The sequence below is a fragment of the Ziziphus jujuba genome, chromosome 1 (assembly GCF_031755915.1).
Source record: "Ziziphus jujuba cultivar Dongzao chromosome 1, ASM3175591v1".
NCBI lineage: Eukaryota > Viridiplantae > Streptophyta > Magnoliopsida > Rosales > Rhamnaceae > Ziziphus > Ziziphus jujuba.
The window spans coordinates 24,502,180-24,520,217 of NC_083379.1; the positions used below are offsets into that span (position 1 = coordinate 24,502,180).

The window sequence follows — 18,038 nt, forward strand, 5'->3', positions numbered from 1 at the left end:
ACTTGCATACAAAATATCCAACTCAGTAATTCCAAAAAACAACAATATAAACTGTAAATTAGAATACATATGATGAAACCAATAAAATCTCACATACAACTTACTATATGCAAATGCCCATGAATGCATGAATGCAATTACACTTAACAATACACACACACACACACACACACACACACACACAAACATAAACACAAATATACATATATATATATATATATATATATAGGGAAAACAAAGGGAAAACAAATAGGGTTTAGAAAAGTTCCCATTTTCTAGCGATTCTATATATATAGGGAAAATAAATAGGGTTTAGAAAAGTTCCCATTTTCCAAGGATTCTTATCCTAAAAAAGGACCTCCAGTTCAGTTTCGTACCAATGTTCGCTTGTTTGTTTTAAAACCAATGTTTACATTAAGCATCCCTTCCAAGGTTGCACAATCCAAAACATACACTTATGCATGCAAAACAATGGAGTGGAGAAACATCCAAAATCTTATCCTAAAATAGATGACAAGATTAAAAAAAGCAAAAATGTCTTTCTTTTGCTTTACTGAAAAAAAATAAAAAAAGAAAGAAAAGTGCACTGTCACCCTTTGAAGAAAGAAAATGTTCATAAGTTTAGGGGTGTTAATTTCTAAAAAAAATAAAAAATAAAAAGAAGTGAAATATCATAAAGAAGAAAAATATTGTAGTTGAAGAGAATTAGATTTCTCTAATAAGTTTTGCATAAAAAGATAAAACTCTATTCTTCAATAAGTGTTGAGTGGCATTTTTTAGTGATGATTAGTTTAGATATTAAGGGATAACTTGATTGCATGGAAGAAAGATAAATAACTTTTAGAGGGTTGTTTTATTTTGAGTAATTTATCTTTATGAGGGAGTACTTGATACTAGAGCACATAGTCATTGATCTTTAATGCAAAGTTCTTTTTTAGTTCTTTTTTTTTACCTTTCCCTTTCTTTTATTAAGCTTTTGCCTTTTAGCCTTATCATTACAAACTGATAAGGATCTATTAATACTAGGTTTTGCTTTCGTTCTACATTAGTAGAGAGTTTAAGATGATGTTAAGCATATAAAACTGTTGCTTAACTTTAAGGCCTCATTTAGTGTAAATCCATCTAGAGGCATGATATTGAGTTCTTTAACTTAATTTTCAAACACGGACTTTGGGAGCAATAGCTTTTCAATGCAACATAAAGTGTTAGGTTGCATATATACTTTAAAATTATTGTTGAATACTATTAATTAAATTCTCACTAGCTACTTTAATAATAATGTCTAGTACTTGTTTTTAAATTTTTAAGTTGTTATTAAGTTTTAATTTCTCATTTAGTTGTTGTTATGCTTTTAGTCTTTAGTTGTTTGCTTGGTTTGTTTAGTTGTCTTTGTTTTTGAACTAATGTTGTTTGCTTGAGGATAAACAAATATTTAAGTTTGGCAATGTGATTAGTAAATATTTTATGCACTAATTTAGCCTATCTAAGCTTAATTATTTATTTGATTTCTCAAGTATTTGGTTGTTTTGATATGTTTTGTTCTCTTTTAGTTGGAAAAGATTCAATATAGGTTTTTGAAGATTATTTACTAAATATTGATGTTTCCAAACTTATTTGGATTGATTTATTGATAGCTAAGTTAGAGACATGAAAACAAAGCCCTTTGGAATTATTGTTGGTGTGCCCACTTGCCCAAGAGAGGTGCACACGGCACTCTTAACATTTCAAAAGAAAGAATGCTGTAGCATTAGCATGCCCACCCAATTTGATACCATGTCCATGCCAAGCTTGGGCAAAGAAGAAGAAGATGGCGTACTTACCATGCTTGTGCAATGCCTATGCTAATTCATCTTACTTCGACATGTGAGAGCCCTTTATGAAGCTTAGAAGCTGACTATTGAAGTTCAAGGCTTAGTCACTAATGAGTCATGTGACTAAGCCTGCAATGGCCTTTATTTTCGGCAAAAGTTTAAAATGAAACAGTGGTTAACCTTTACTGCAATTAGCACATAGAGGCATTATATTTGTAAGATTACAAGAACTGCAGAGGACATTACCCCTAAACGAAGCATAAACTGAACGTACTTTTATTTATTGACTGTTTCTGTACAAACAATACTGCTAAATGTTCTAATTCACAACTGAGTCTCTATGAATGACAAAACTGCCAAGCCAGATGTCCAAACATCTTCATCCAATACATTCTCTTCGGGTGAGTGACTTACCCCTCCACGGCAGCGGACAAATAGCATACCAACCTGATCATATTTCCGTGTCAAAAGTACTATATAGAAGGGAATACTTGATTAATAAAACTTGTGCATAAAGCAGAAGTTAAAAGACCTTAGTTAAATGCGACATAGCCATTGCATCATGTCCGGCACCACTCATTAAGACCGGTACTTCATCCTGAATCTCACCGGTCAGTCTTGTAACAGCGGAGTATGCTGCAGACTTCAATCTCATACTTAACTCAGTATCACAAAGAACTGCATTGGCATCATGCTGAAATGATTGGTAACATAGTAAGTTACAGGTTATGCTTCCAACTAAAGAAACGCATTCTGATATGAAAGTCATACCTTGCGCTCAATTGTACATGAAACTGAACGCTGATCACATATTTGATGCATCCTATTGGAGAACTCATAAATAACAGCCTCACGTCCCATGTCATCTATGGTGCGTAAATCAATAGTAAATGTAACCTGTAAACAAAAATTTTAATTTCATCATAAATATAAAACTTGAGCAAATGACAAAAAAAAAAAAAAAAAAAAAAAAAAAAAAAAGGAAAATTGTATTTTGGACTTGTTATCAAAATCAGAATTGTCCAAATGTCCACTTCTTACCTGGCCTGGAATGACATTACTTGCACTAGGCCAGGTTGTTATCTCTCCAACAGTACAGACAAGGGAACTTGAAAGTGATTTTAATGAGATACTCTTGCAGTGACCATCATAAGACAGAAATTCTTCTGGACATTTACATAGACTTTCCAACAATACAATCCCTTCAGCAGCAGCAGGCATAGGGTCCTGACGCATAGACATTGGAACAGTTCCAGCATGCCCTTGAGAACCTCTAACTGTAACCTACAAGTTTTGGGCATATTGAAATGCATACGAGATAGGGAAGTAATACAGATACTATAATGCCTCCACCAATTCATTCACTAATACCACTTTTAGATTATTGAAAATTCAACTGACATAGCAAAATATTTGCCAATAAGCAGCCAAGATAGAACAGAATATAAGGGAAGAATTAACAATGCTATCAAACAAAGAGAATGTTAACTTATTATCGACTCAAAAGCTCAAACAGTTTGTAAGCTGGTTAAGCTGTTCCAACGATTTATATCAGCTTACAAAAACAAGACTTGACATTTCTCCTAACTTGTAACTTTGCATCCCAAGCTAATGCAAACACAAACTTAACACTCCCCTCACACGTAGACACACACAATAACTACACACAAACTCAAGCTTTTACATGTATAAAATATTAGATAGACTTGAATTGATTTTGGGTTCTATAAAGTACACATGCAAAACATTAAATTAACAAAAGTGATGGTTAGTAGGATACGAACTTAAAAATAAATAGTCAACCACTTTTGTTACCATTAAGTTACCATCAGTACCCCCAAAAAAAAAAATTTAAATAAATAAATAAAACAAAAATGACTTAAGTTCTTAGGAAGTGAGCCAAACTATGCTTATCAAGCTAACACAAATAGACACTTAAAAAATGTTAATCCAAATAATTATTGTCCATATAGATTGCAAATTTGTCAGATGGTCAATTTCATCAAACTGTAGCATATACCTAACAAAATGACGTTATTCATTATATTTCAAAGGACAAATTACTTGAAAAATTTATGGCACATACACAAGCTTAACATTCCTCTCAAATGCTGACACTGATAGCAACTACACACAAATTCAAGCTTTTACACATATAGAACAACAATTAGTTGGGCTTGTAGACATGCTATACCATAAACTAACAAAATGAGGGTTAGTAGAATGCAAACTTGTTGACTAAACTGTCAACCGGGTTTGGCACCATCTTTATTACAATGATACCAAGAACTAAAGTTTTTAGGAAGGCAAACAACATATATCAAGCTAACACAAATATAAAATAAAAAAAATATGGATTCAAATAATTATTATCCAAATAGATTGCATGTGTGTGAACTAATGGTCAATTTTTATCAAAGTCTAGCACAAAACCTAATAATATGACCTATTTAAAATTGTCATATTTCAAGAGAGATATTGCTAACATAAAAATTTAAGAACCAAATTGAGAGACATCCCAAACACAGGTTATTTTGGAGCTATTCATTTACATTGAAATCTGTAGTTATGAGCATAAAGTTTTAAAATCAGGACAACCGCTGAGAACCTTCACTCTCAAGCTTCAGGCAAAACACCACCATAGTTTAGCATCAAAAGAAGTACAAGCAAACTTCAACCTTGGAAATTTAAAGTCCAGTGATTTTCTTATAAAAAAATTTGGAAATATAAAACTTGCTGAAGTACCAAGATAAGTTCCTTATGCATGCAATTCCATTCTTCAGTTCACAGAAAATTGAAGTAATGCACGATCGAATTCCTTCACCATTCTGATTGTGCTAATATTTGTGACTGTTCCAACTGGGAATAATTGGACACTTCAAAACAAGGCATATATAATGGAAAATTTCATGGCTCAATTAGATAACTTAAATTCGTAATAATCTCATGAATATTTTTTTCTTTTTTCTTTTTTTTTTACAACATTAATGCACACACGTTATGACAAATTTTTGCATCATACAAAGAATGAGAATGACTGTAACTGTCATACTTTTATCAAAAGGCTAGTGATGGATTAAAGTAACATAGAAAGACAAAAATAAACTTAGCATGAGTTATAAGCCTATGACACTAAAACAACAAGAAGCAAGATTATATATGTATTGTTGTATTGAAAATTATATGAACAGTATGCACATGCAGACAGTAAGAACTCAACAATTCTAAACAAATTAAACCTTAATAAATAATCCTGAAAGGCCAGAAAAAGTGTGTTATATACATATGTCTCATGTTACGATGAATAATTTCTTCAAACTCCAAAAAGAGATAACTCAAGAGCAACAGATCTAATTTTACTTATTACACTTTGGACATGAACATCGACTGCAAAATATAAATGAGCCTGTAAAGACATTTATGCATTTTGACATCTTGTGAACTGCAAAAGGGCCACACATAGTAGAAAGGAAAAAGAAGAGAGCTTCCAAGGCACAATCAGAGGATTGTCAATGACCAGGAAATGCTTTACTAAAGCCAATCCATTGCTGGACTCCACAGTTGACCAATTCCTCAATAGTAGAACAAGAGAATCACGATCAAACCGTAAAAATGATGATCAACAATGAAAATGTTAGGCAATCAAGCTTTGCAGATTTAGAAAATAATGAATACTGCACATCCATTTGCTATTTTTTGCTCCCTTTTGCTATCTTTTTTTTTTTTCGAGCTCTCTTAAGGAGGGTTTGAAAATTAATTGTTCTTTTTGTATTGTTTCTACTTCTAGTTTTTAGTTTTCAATTTATTCTTAAAGCTTTTACATTAGTTATGTAGAATTGGTTCTTTTCTTCAACGAATAATTAGGCTTCTTACCTAGTTACAAGCTTTATGAAAAGTAATAGGAAAAAAAAAAAAAAAAAGTAAGAAAAACAAAAGCTTTTACTGAAAACTCTCTCAAACCATTTATAAATTAGGCTCATTTAAATAACCTTTTTTTCCTATTAAAAATGGCTATTGGAATAGTCATTTATAATTGATGTGTACTTAATATCTTTTTAAAAAGGAAAAGCATCAAATTAAAAGCATAAACATTACCAACCTAGCTACTAGTCCTCTATATATTTAGTGCTTATAATTTTAAGAAGATCAAGGTGTGTAATGACCGTTTGACCTCCTTTGAAGATGACATAGTGCAAGAAAACAGGGCTAGTTTGCATCCTTTATGTTGTTACAGTAATTGATACATTCAATTTATGTGCTTGTGCATTTTAGGACACTACTCCTAAATTTGTAAACCATTTACTTAAGGTTCTAGGAGAACAAGCCATTTAGCTTAGGCTTGGATACGGATTTACATTATGAACAAATTTTGATTGCTTTCTAACAAGAAAAAACATATGTTTGTCAGAACCAATACATTACATCCTTTTGACAGATTTGTGTATAGCCTAGCAGATGCAGGCAATTGGATGAAATTACTACAAATCTTGTATTCAATTTCTTAAAATTCATATTTAGATATATTGTATACTCTTATCCATGATTGTAGAAACTGGATTTTGTAGCCTCGTCTACTAGAACTCTTACTCTACCTGGGGCCAACTGAATCAAGCTTTACCGAGAATAGATCTTGTTAGCTATCATCAGTTATAGAATTAAATGGTATTGGAAGTTTTTATTATGTAATTAGAAATAATTTACATTCATTTAGACCCCCCGAGTGTGGTCGGTTTCTACTCAATTGTATTTCTATTTTCTTCTATCCTACAACATGGTTTCAGAGAAAAGTTTTCCATTAACCTATGTGCCTTTCCATGAACCTAATTGCAAGTAAGCCAAACTGCCACTACCTAACAAAATAACATGCCCTAGCTTATCCCATGTCCAGCAACTTTGTTAGCCACCTAAGCCTCTGTCCGCCTCAACTGAACTCTTAATCCTAAAATAAACCTGCAGCTAGATGTTGAAGCCTCATCTTAAATGGACAAAATAAATAGCCATCATCTTAATCCTGACTAAATACCCATCCACAAGTATTTGTTCTTATTACCAGCAACAATCTCTCATAATACTACCATATGACCAAATGTGCAGCAAGCCTCCCATCCTGCACCTTTAGATCACCCCACCACAATTCCCTATACTAATTATTTTTAAGCTCTTAAATCTTGATACCTTTCTTTCCACTTATTTTCCAGCTAGATCAACCTGAAAATTGATCTTAGAGATTGCCAGTTCCCTACTTTATTAAGTTATAAATCTGGCCGGTGATCTTTTCTTCTTTTGTTGACCTTCCAAAGTCTATTAAATTTGTGCTGGTCCAGATGTTTATTGTTTTCCACTGATCAACATATGGCTTAAAATGATGTGTCACTCCTGCCTGTGTCAAGAAAGATGTGCGGGATATCCTGCACAATCCATAAACTATTTTCTTCCACCTCTCTAGTGATTTTCTCAGATTATGGTAGAAAGTGTCACTACTAGGTTTTGAATCTTCGGATGTCGTCTTAAGTAATTTCTGGATTCTCTTTTACTTTTTAAGTTTTCTGTCCTATTTATTCCCATGGCTGAAAGTGGTAGTGAATCTAACCACCTATCACTGTCCACTGGTCCTGTCCGTTCAAATAACTACAGTGATATTAAATGAAGTTATGTACCATAATCTAAAGTCATTAAAGACTAAGTATCTAGATTTATTACGTTATATCTATCCATAATCTAAAGTCATTAAAGACTAAGTATCTAGATTTATTACTTTATATCTATAACATTACTGAGCTGGCTTTACCTACTGACAAGAGCTTGTAGAAAGAGAGAATTCTATATATTGTAGAAAACCCAACTCTCTATGTGCACACAAGTCTCAGAACCATGTAGCACACTGGACCTTAGCCTATGTATCACTAGCTCCCTTTTTTAATGGTTCTACGAATTCTGGAAAGTAACTTGCAGCTGGACAAATCTGTGTACCATGGCTTCGTTTCTAACAATAGTGAATCACAAGATAAAATGATAGTAGATGTAAACTAGAAGTTTGTGCATACCTTTAACCGTGTCTGACCAGCTATGCCTTTAACCACTGCTAGAGGAAAGCCAGTATGTTCTAGTACAGGTCCTTGTTCAATGTGAACCTGCAATATTGATCAATACAAAAGAATAACCAGCGATAGAGCCAAGATTTAAAGTGAGGAAGGGCCAATGTAACATAAATTACAAAAATAATTCATTAATATTGTGCATGTATCTACTTATATAAGAAAAAGACATCTTAAATTAAAAACATTAATTACAATTAATAAAAATATAAACTAGCACGGATATACAGTATAAGAAAGTGCATAATAATATTTAAAAATGTATGTTTAATCATTAGATGTGTACATATAAAAAAGAAACAAAAGTATTTTTATATATTTGTTATATTAGAGAACATGCTGTCAGATTTCAGAGCGATTAAAGAATGATAGCAGATATAACTAAGCGTTATTGCTAATTTCAGAGAAGATAGCCAGAATGGTAGGCTAGGCTTGTTTTCAGGTGTAATGAATCTCACCTCAACATAACCCCAAACAGATCTTGGCTCATATTTGACCTTCAACAAGTTTTCCTCTGTAATATCCAAGGAGCTATCCTTAAGAACATCTTCAACTGTTACACCACTGAATAAGAAATTATTCATTAATATGTTGATAAATTAATTTTACAACATACAGAAAATTAGGTTTACAGTTGTTCAAGGAAACCTTTTATCAGATATATGCAATGCTGAAGCTGGCAAAATCCCAGCTACAGCAGCACTGCCCAAGAACGTAGATTGAAACCTTACTCCCTCCTCGTCACTAAATGCAATTACCTGAAAAGGTTTAACCAATAGAAAATAACATGGTGCATCTAGATTCTCCATGTAAAGTTTCACAGGACTTTCCTACTTCTGATGCATACAGTAACCATCCAAGTAACACATGCATTTTAGCAGAACTATGATTGGGCTAAATAAATGGTTTGATTAGAAAATGTACAATAGAAGACTGCAATGAAATCATAAAAGAATTAGGTTTCACGGGAACATTTTACTGTCCAATATCATTGAGTCTAACTTCGTTCATGTCAGCTTATTTTCAATGTTTTGAAGGGTATTGTCCAATAGGTTTTTAATATGATTCACATTGAAGAACGAGACTCTACAATTTACAAATCCCCTGTTTCCCCCCTTATAATACATCTGTAGATTTCATTCAAATGGAATGTATTTTTGGAGAAAAAAAGAAAATCTACAAAATTAGAAAGCAGATTAGAGAAAAATTTCCCAAAGATAACTGTATAAACATGGCAATCTTCTTCCGTTTGACATTAATCTAAACAAATTTGACTCAAAACCTAATTTCTGTTTAAACTATGCAGTAGAGTTTTCAGCATCTAGCTCTGGTCAAATACAAGGACATGTACAGTTTTTAAATGAATCGTCTCAAAGGTATGAACAAATCAGACCACAATATGGTTTCAATAAGACCTATATAGAAACAAGTAGAATGGTCATGTCATATCGAGTTATAGAGACAAATACATGTTCAACAACACATATCTTTTCACCCAAAAAAATAAAATAAAATAAAATAAAAAATAAACGAAGATATTATGCTAACCTCGATTGGTCGCCTTACTGCTTGCAACTTCCCATTGCTATTCAGAACCTTTAATGCAGCTAATGCAGAGATGATGCCTAACGAGCCATCAAAGATTCCAGCATCAACAACAGTGTCCTATGTTGTCATACCAGAGAGGCCAATTAATTTGTGATAATCAATATATAAATGATACCTAAATTATGCTAGTGAACATGTGTGAATGCGGTGAATATAATTTACAACAGGATATATGGATGTAGGAGAATCACCAAATGAGAACCAATTAAGAGAGCCTCAGCGCTTTCATTCCTTCCCTCAACCCGACCATGCACATTCCCCATGTAATCAATCCACCTGGAAATAAAGAAAAATGTGAGTCTTAAGAGTTTCTGAAACACTGTTCATGACATAAAAAGTGTTAGAAAAGCTAACGTTCTCAATCCAGCTTCCTCCATCCATTGACGAATAAGATTCCCTGCCTTCACAGAAGCTGGGCTTAAGAATGTCCTCTCAAGATAGCCATCAGCATCACTTACCTGTTATTTTTGTGGTATTGTATTAGCATTCAAATTTCACTACCATAACTTAGCCATATCAAGTGAGTCAAACGAGTAGTAAAAACTGGAACAAATCAATGACCCAACTTCTTTCCCTTGTCGCCGTACAGAATTATCAGCCACTAATAATTAATGCAAGGGAATGCATCAGTGTGGTCTTATAAATTGAATGGAAACTAATTTCGCAGATTCCAGACTTTGTTTATCATATGTGTTTTGACTTTTGCCAAAATTACTATTTCAGTTTCAGATGCTAACAACGATTAAATGGGGGTGGCTAATAAAATATGAATAAAATAATACTAACGAACACATTAGGTGCTCAAATTGCTATAGAAATGAAATAAAGCAATGAATTAACAGATGAAATGGGGCTTTACATTATAAGGAAGTATGTATAAGCAACATTTAGGCATGTCCCAAATCAACTATCGTACTAAACCAATATATGAAACAGAGGCCATATGATAAAGTAAAGAAAAATGAAACTTGGGCTTCCAAAAATTAAAAAAAAAAAAAAAAAAAAAAAAAAAAAAGAGATTAAATTAAAAGAATAATCAATACCTCACCAAGTTGACGAAGCCTTGCTACTGCCTCATCCCTTAGGATTTCTGGATACAAATTCCTTGGTCTGCTTTCTAAACCTTCAACTCTTACTCCTATTTATTTGATCACTCTAATTGTTAAATAAGTTTTGGGATAAATGGTAAATTTAACATTTATTGTATTTGGTTATCAGATACACAAATGTACATGCATATATATATATATATATATATATAATTTTTCGATTTGCAAAATCTTTGTGCTCATTATGACATTACCTCGTTCCTAAGCAATTGCATACATACATACATCTTATTTATATATAAAATATCAATGAGAGAGATAGAAGAAGATTATTTTTAACTAAAAAAATTTTTAAAATTACCGGAGGAAGCGAAAGCTGCAGTTGGAAGAGGAGAGAGAAGGAAAGAGCAAAGCAAAATGGTAATCGAAAGAGAAGAGAAGTGAAGTACAAAGAAGGACTGGGAACTTCTGGAAGCGACAGCCATTGGCAATGGCAATGGCAATGAACAGCTTCCAAAACCAAAAGCCAAAGCGAGCAGAGCAGCCACGCAAGCCCCTCATGTATTGTGATTGCTTTCGTGGAGGTGAGATGTGAGGTGGAAGTGTGAGTGGGTGGGTCCCACCGCCCCCTGACGTCGTTAAATTGGCAAATTGGCAAGTGGTTTCTTTGGAGCGGCAATTCAGTGCAAGAATGCAAATTGCCTTCTTCAGCCACGAATATGAGCCAAGCCAGCATGACCCCACCTGGATCCACTGGTGGTTGGTTCCCTAGCCATGTTGGCTTCTAATTAGACTTTTTGCACGGGAAAAAAGAAAACTATAAATAAAGTTTAAAAGAAAACGAAAATTGTGGAAAAAAAATAATAATGTTGCTAATGAGTATTTAGTATTCACAGATAACCTACCAAAGTAAAATTAATAACTGGATGTAATATGTACAGCCAATTTGCTACTAATAGAAATAAAATTTGTATTCACCCAAAAAAAAAAAATAGAAATAATATTTGTGCTTTATTTGTCTTAATATAAAACTTCTGGCGTTTTGTCTTATATTGTATTGATCAAAATAAAATTTATTATATAAATAAAAATAAAAAGGTTATGCATCATGCACGTTTGTAGAGAAATTGGATGGGTCACGGGTCACTGGTGATGGAAGGATCTTGTAGGATTGGAAACCCCGATTCATTTCAGCGGTGGGCCTATTACCCCAAAAAAAAATAAATAAAAAAATAAAAAAATCCTGCTTTTTTTTAGGTGTTTGTATTTATTTAATTTTCCATCATAACCATTTATTTCAACACATATTTGATCCAATGATTAAAATAAAAAACGCATTATACATGATAATCACATGATTATTAAAATGTGCAATCCATGCAATTTTTCCCCCCCTTTTGTTTGAGTGCGGTTTTCAATGGAAGAAATTGAAGTTTACATAAACAACGAGAAGATGCATAAGCAAATGGAAGAAAAGAACGAAACATCAAGATTTGAAGGTTGAACCCTCGTCTTCAAATGAGTAAAACCCTTTTTTTTCTTAAATAGTAAATAGAAATTATAATTTTTTTTCCTTCTATTTTAAAAAATAAAAACTTAGAGGTGAGGTTTTTTTTTTAAAAAAAGAAAAAAAATAAAAGATTTTACTCATTAAAGATGACGATGGATTTGTTTACCAGCAGCTTCTCCCCATAACATTTTTTATTTTTTATTTTTAAATTACTGAACTCGAGGAAAAATATACTACATAAGGTGAATTTTAATAATCATGCAATTAATAATGTGTAGTTTTGGAAGCAAGTACAAAAGCACCTACAAAAAACAAGCAAGAGAGTATTGGTCAAAAAAGGCAAAAAAAATTCAGCGGGGTCCTACCAATGTCCCATCCCTGTCCCATAGCAAATGACGCAGGTCGCTCTAAAGATCTGGATCGTTGGTTGATTTAATAATTGAAATACAAGGTTGGGTAGCGGAGAAGGTGGGCACATGGGGACAAATTGGACATTGTCTTTTATCGTGGGTAACTGCGTTCTGGCGTGGCCCGTGTGTAGAAATGCGTATCACATTCAACGCACTTCCTTTTAATTTGTGTTAAGGAGGCTGAAATGCCCGGTGAAGCCAAACCACAGCATCACTCACCCGCGTACTTATAAATGTGAAAATTTAATAAAAAATCGTTTTTTTTTTTTTTTTTTTGGTAACGATTTAATAAAAAATTGTTTTTTCAGTAAATAATATATATAATATATATTTTTTTTAATGAAAATTAGAGTTTATCTTAACCAAAAGAGACAATCTAACCAATAAGAGAGCTTGTCATCTAAGAATGCCAATAGTATTAGACATGGTCGGTTGTTAAAATCTTATTTTGGTTTATGTGGAAAATTTTTCATTCCATTTCTATGGTTTTTTTTTTTTTTTTTTGACACAGGATGGAAATGGGTATTTCCAGTTAAGGATGGGATGGAATGGTTTTTATTTTTTTATTTTTTATAATTGATATTATTTTTTAAAAAAATATATATAAAAAATTTTATTTTATGAATAAAATGTAAATAAAATGACTAAAATATAATAAAAATATAATAAAATATATCAATATCTAAATTTATAATTATAATAAATACATTTTTAAAAAATACAATATCCAAATATATAAAATATAAAAAATTAAATAAATATATATATATGGACCGGATCCTTTATTCTCTGGTTCCGATCCGATCCCAATTTGAGCATTAAGAATAAAAACCGACCCCACCTCGTAGCCCCAATTTTTCAAAGAAGAATTAACCTATTAGAAATAGTATAATCCAGTTTTCAAGATGTGCATGACAAATTGACATCCTTATTTCCATCACAAGTAGCAAACGAAGCTTGCTTCTCTCCCTATTCATAATAATTACAAAAATAATATCAAGTAAAAGATTATTATTTTAGTAAATAAAAAATTTCTCTTTAGTGAATAATATCAAGAAAAAAGATTATTTTTTATTTGTATTAAATGAAAGATTTATTGGAATTCTAGCTGTGATTTTGCAATATACAGCTATTGTCTCGCACTTAATTTTTTTTTTTTTTTTTTTTTTGGGGCTGAAACATCGTCCCCCACTCTTATCTTGTTTTGTCATTAAAAAAAAATAAAAAAATAAAAAAATAAAAAAATAAAACCTCATATTTTGTGCTTTAATCTTGCTCTTTTGTTTGTTTATTATATGTAACCACTTTAAACTATCCCATGTTTACAAATAAAAGAAAAATGTATTAATTATAAAAAATATAGTGGAACAGTATCATTTTAAAAATATAATTAATTTAGAGTTTAGTAGATTAAAAAAATTATTGATTTTAAAATATTTAATAAGTTATTATAGAATTGCATAAATTATTTATACAATTTATAAAAATCTAATAAAATTTTTGAAATTAAAGTTAGATTTCATATTGTCATTTCTATTTATAATTTAATTTTTAAACTGCTTTTAAATTCATTAAAATCTATTATTTCAAAATTAATAATTTCATGAATATTCCTACATTTTAAAAGCATCCTAAAAATTTTTAATTAAATATATTTAAATTTTAATAGGATTTTATAAAATCAATGAAAATCTCCATAGAATACTTTCAAATTTTTATACTTTTTTAAAATCCTACTACTTTAACTTGTAAAATTTCATTTTTACCCTCTGTGATGTGATTTACAAAAATGCAATTATTAATTGATTTGCAAAGTTCCATCCAATTTTTTTTAAAAAAAAACAATTGCAATTATTAATTTAAATTTTTTTTTTGTTTTACACAATTACAGATTTAGAATTTGACTAATAGTTATTAGTGTTATGGTTGAATATTTTTAACAACTTTATTTAATTTAAAATATAGGATAATTAATATAACAAATATTTGGTAGCCATTATTCTTCCAAAAACACAAAATTTAATTTTCTAATTTATTTTGTTATTTTAAAAAACCATTAACGTGCATCATAAAACTTTAAATTGGTACATTGCTTTTTATTGTAACCCTTTTTGCAAAATAAAGAACAAATAATCTTTAATGTATATTACGCGGCGCACATTATAAAATGGTAAAAACAAAACTCTCTATCTTTTCTTCTTCTTTTTTTTTTCTTTTTTTTTTTTTTTTTTTTTTTTTTTTTTTTTGTTTGTGGGCTATGCAATGCCGAAATATAAATTGATCCTCCAAAATCCTAAAAGAAAAAATTAGTTTATATCATTCATATTATGATGGAAAACTTCTCCGAAATCTCACATCATAAGGGGGAAAAAAAGAAAAAAAAAAAAAAGAAGAAGAAAAGGATAATATATATATATATATATTTAATATTTGCTTCCCTTTATTTTCTCTTTTTTTACTCGAAGCATTATGGATGGAGAGAAAAATTTATGGTACTTTAGGAGTATCTATTGAATAAATTAATATTTGTGGACTTGACATAATTAATTACTCACTTACAGGGTCTATTTATGCCATTAATGAGACTGACTTATTTTATTATTTTATAGTAGGACCCTTGGTCACACATTCTCTATAAGACTCCAGTTGGCTCATTAAACTGGAGGACCAACTCTCTTTAAAAGCCCAATAACTTACCTATATTTTTCCTAGTATTATTATATTATTAAATTATTAGTATTTTGTATGTGTTAAAATTAATGGGTAAGTGTGACTTGCAGAGACTATAAAAAGTCTAGGGCAAACAAACAAATATATATCATATGGTATTTTGATATTAGGGTTTTCAAAGATCTGAGAGTGGTTTGAGAGTAATGTGTCCATAGGCACTACTTTACATTGTTTTCTATTTTGGAGGATTAAATATTTAATTTATCAATGTCTGCATTTGGTGGTTAGTAATTTATGATTAATGGAATTTATTATATATATTTAGATCCATAAATCTAACAATTGGTATCAGAGCAGTGGTTAATATGCATAGTAAATTTCTTTGTAGTTTATCGCAGTTCGCATATGAATATTGATCTGTGTTTCGGCCATTCATGATTGATTATCAGTGTTCTAGATATATATATACGTTGCTTTACATTAATTTTTCTTTTCTTTTCTTTTCTTGGTTTGTGTACATATGTAAATTTTGAGATTCAAGATTATGTATTCTATTAAACATATTTACTTATATATATATACTCATGGTTGATTATTGTTTGTTCTATAAAAAAAACAAAAAAAAAAAACAAAACCTGGGTTTTCGGCGACCGAATTTCACATGCTTGGGTGTTATAATTTTCTGGGTTTTGAACCAAATTGATTTGGGGAAAAAGTTTCCCAAGAAGGTACGAAACAAAAGCACCAATTTTGCCCAAAATTTTCTGGAATTTCTTGTGTTTCCATGGGTGTTTGTTTGTGTTTTGGCCGGTTATAATCTTGAGTTTGGGTGTTAGTTTTTTTTTTTTTTGATTATTTTTCACCAAAATTGAGGTCGGATTATGGTTTGCTAAGAACAGAGGATTCAAATGCCGCCAGAATGGTTGAAAAAAATGGTGGCCGGAAATCAATTTGCTGATGGGTTGAACAAGCGGGTAGAGTGACCCATTACTCATAAAAACGGGTTGAATCGCGATCCGGTTGTGTGGAGAAGAAGAAGCACAAGACTTGTCGTGTGAGGTTGTTTTTGTGTTGTTGCTGACATCATCATGGTGACATCATCTCTATTGTGCTGACATCAGCGTGATGACGTCAGCAGTCGAGGTTAAAAAAATAAAAATAAATAAAAAAAAACCTGTTTTCTTACTTATATTTATTCTCATTTATTTAATTTATTGTTGATTAATTATTTAGTTATCTATTGTTTTTATTTTATTATTATAAAATAAAAATATAAAATATAAAAAAAAATTTGTTATTTATTTGTTTATTAGTAATTAGTTCATTTGTTTATTTGTTTAATTATTTTATTTCAAATTTTATTAAATTAAATTAAATATTTGTGATTGGAAAATTGGATTGTGTGAGCTTACCCAAAGAGGCTTTGTGCCTAGTTGGTATAGTAGTGTGGGATTTTAGGTACTCACCTGTCGTGAGACTTATTTTGTCTGCATTATGTGTACCAATGTAATGTGTGTTGGTATAGTGGATGAGTTATCTTTTATTTACCTATATTATGAAATTGCCAATATGTTATTTTTCTCCCACTTATTAACCAAGGTCTATACGGGTAACTAGGCTACCCTGTCGGTAGTTTTAGTTGCTTTGTATGATGCCTGGAATGGCAGTGGAAGTTAATTAAATGCCATGTATTGCAGGTTCTGAGTTGCCCTGTCGGTGATTCAGTTCAATGCATTTGATTGTGGTTATTTGGTTGACTGTCTCTGGCCCGCGTAAGGGTATCTTTAGTGCTACAAAGACCCTAAGCGATATTTATGTTTGTGTTTTTGTGTTGAGGAGCTGGAAAATAGTAATTGAATTGTCTTAAATTTTTGAATGTCTTGTTGTTTACTATTTTTGGAGCTAGTAGCACCCCAAACCTTCTGCTCATGACTGCCATGATGAAATTGGATGGGACAAATTATCAGAAATGGAAGAAAACCTTAGTTATGAATTTGACATTTATGAAATTGGATTTGCCTTTAGAGATAGATTCACCCAAGATACCAACTAATGATAGTAGTGCAGTAATTAAGAAACTTTATGAGGATTCGAAGCATTCTAATAAGTGCTGCAAAATGATGATGGAGAATTACATGGATGAAGCTATATATGCTAGTATTCCTAAGGTTGATATAGCAAAAGAACTTCTCGAGGAGATAGGAAAGAAATTTATCAAGTTTGATATGAATGAGAAACATCATTATTTGGACCTTTTGAATAATACTGATGATGCTTATTAGATAGGAGAAAAGAAAGAGTATTTCAATGAAAGGTGTGACTACTGCAATAAAATTGGACACAAGAAGATAGATTGTTGGCATTTGAAGGGAAAGCAAGAAAAGAAAGGGGATGATAAGGCAAATGGCGCCAACCAATCTTGAGCAGCATGTTTATATGGGAGATAATTCGAGAGTGAAGGTGAATATCATGGGAACAATCAAGTTAAAGCTTGCCACTGGATATGTTTTAGAATTACAAGAAGTTTCATATATACCCTCAATTAGGAGGAATTTGTTATCTATTTCACTTTTGCATAATCAAGGTTTTAGTTTTTTGTTTGGGAATAATAAAGTTGAGATGTATAAGGATGATAAAGTTGTTGGTTTTGGAACTTTATGTGGTAATTTATATAGACTTGGTTTATTTAGTAATGGTCTCAATTCTTCTATTAATTCTGTTGTTGACCCTGTTATTGCTTCTAGACGTTCAAGAGTTAATGATAATTCCTCAATGTTATGGCATAACCGTTTGGGACATATTTCTAGGCACAGAATGGAAATGTTAGTGGAGGATGGAATACTTTCTAATCTTGATTTTTCCGATTTGTCAACTTGTGTTGAATG

At 31.2% G+C, this 18,038-nt stretch overlaps 1 protein-coding gene across 2 annotated transcripts; it reads right to left on the reverse strand.

Annotated features, from left to right (window-relative positions):
* Positions 1–1,968: 1,968 nt before the first annotated feature.
* On the reverse strand, positions 1,969–11,314 carry LOC107433468 (allantoate deiminase 1). Of its 2 annotated transcripts, XM_016044754.4 has the most exons (12): positions 10,925–11,125; positions 10,558–10,652; positions 9,869–9,972; positions 9,706–9,790; positions 9,455–9,571; positions 8,555–8,664; positions 8,365–8,470; positions 7,856–7,942; positions 2,853–3,095; positions 2,583–2,708; positions 2,344–2,505; positions 1,969–2,258 (listed from the first exon to the last, which is right to left on the reverse strand). In XM_016044754.4, exons 1-12 carry the CDS (start codon positions 11,046–11,048, stop codon positions 2,136–2,138), a joined length of 1,482 nt encoding a protein of 493 aa, XP_015900240.4. In that variant the 5' UTR covers positions 11,049–11,125; the 3' UTR covers positions 1,969–2,135. The 2 variants fall into 2 exon arrangements, with proteins under 2 accessions (XP_015900240.4, XP_060674776.1); XM_060818793.1 differs by lacking the exon at positions 10,558–10,652 and having other exon boundaries at positions 10,925–11,314.
* Positions 11,315–18,038: the final 6,724 nt, after the last annotated feature.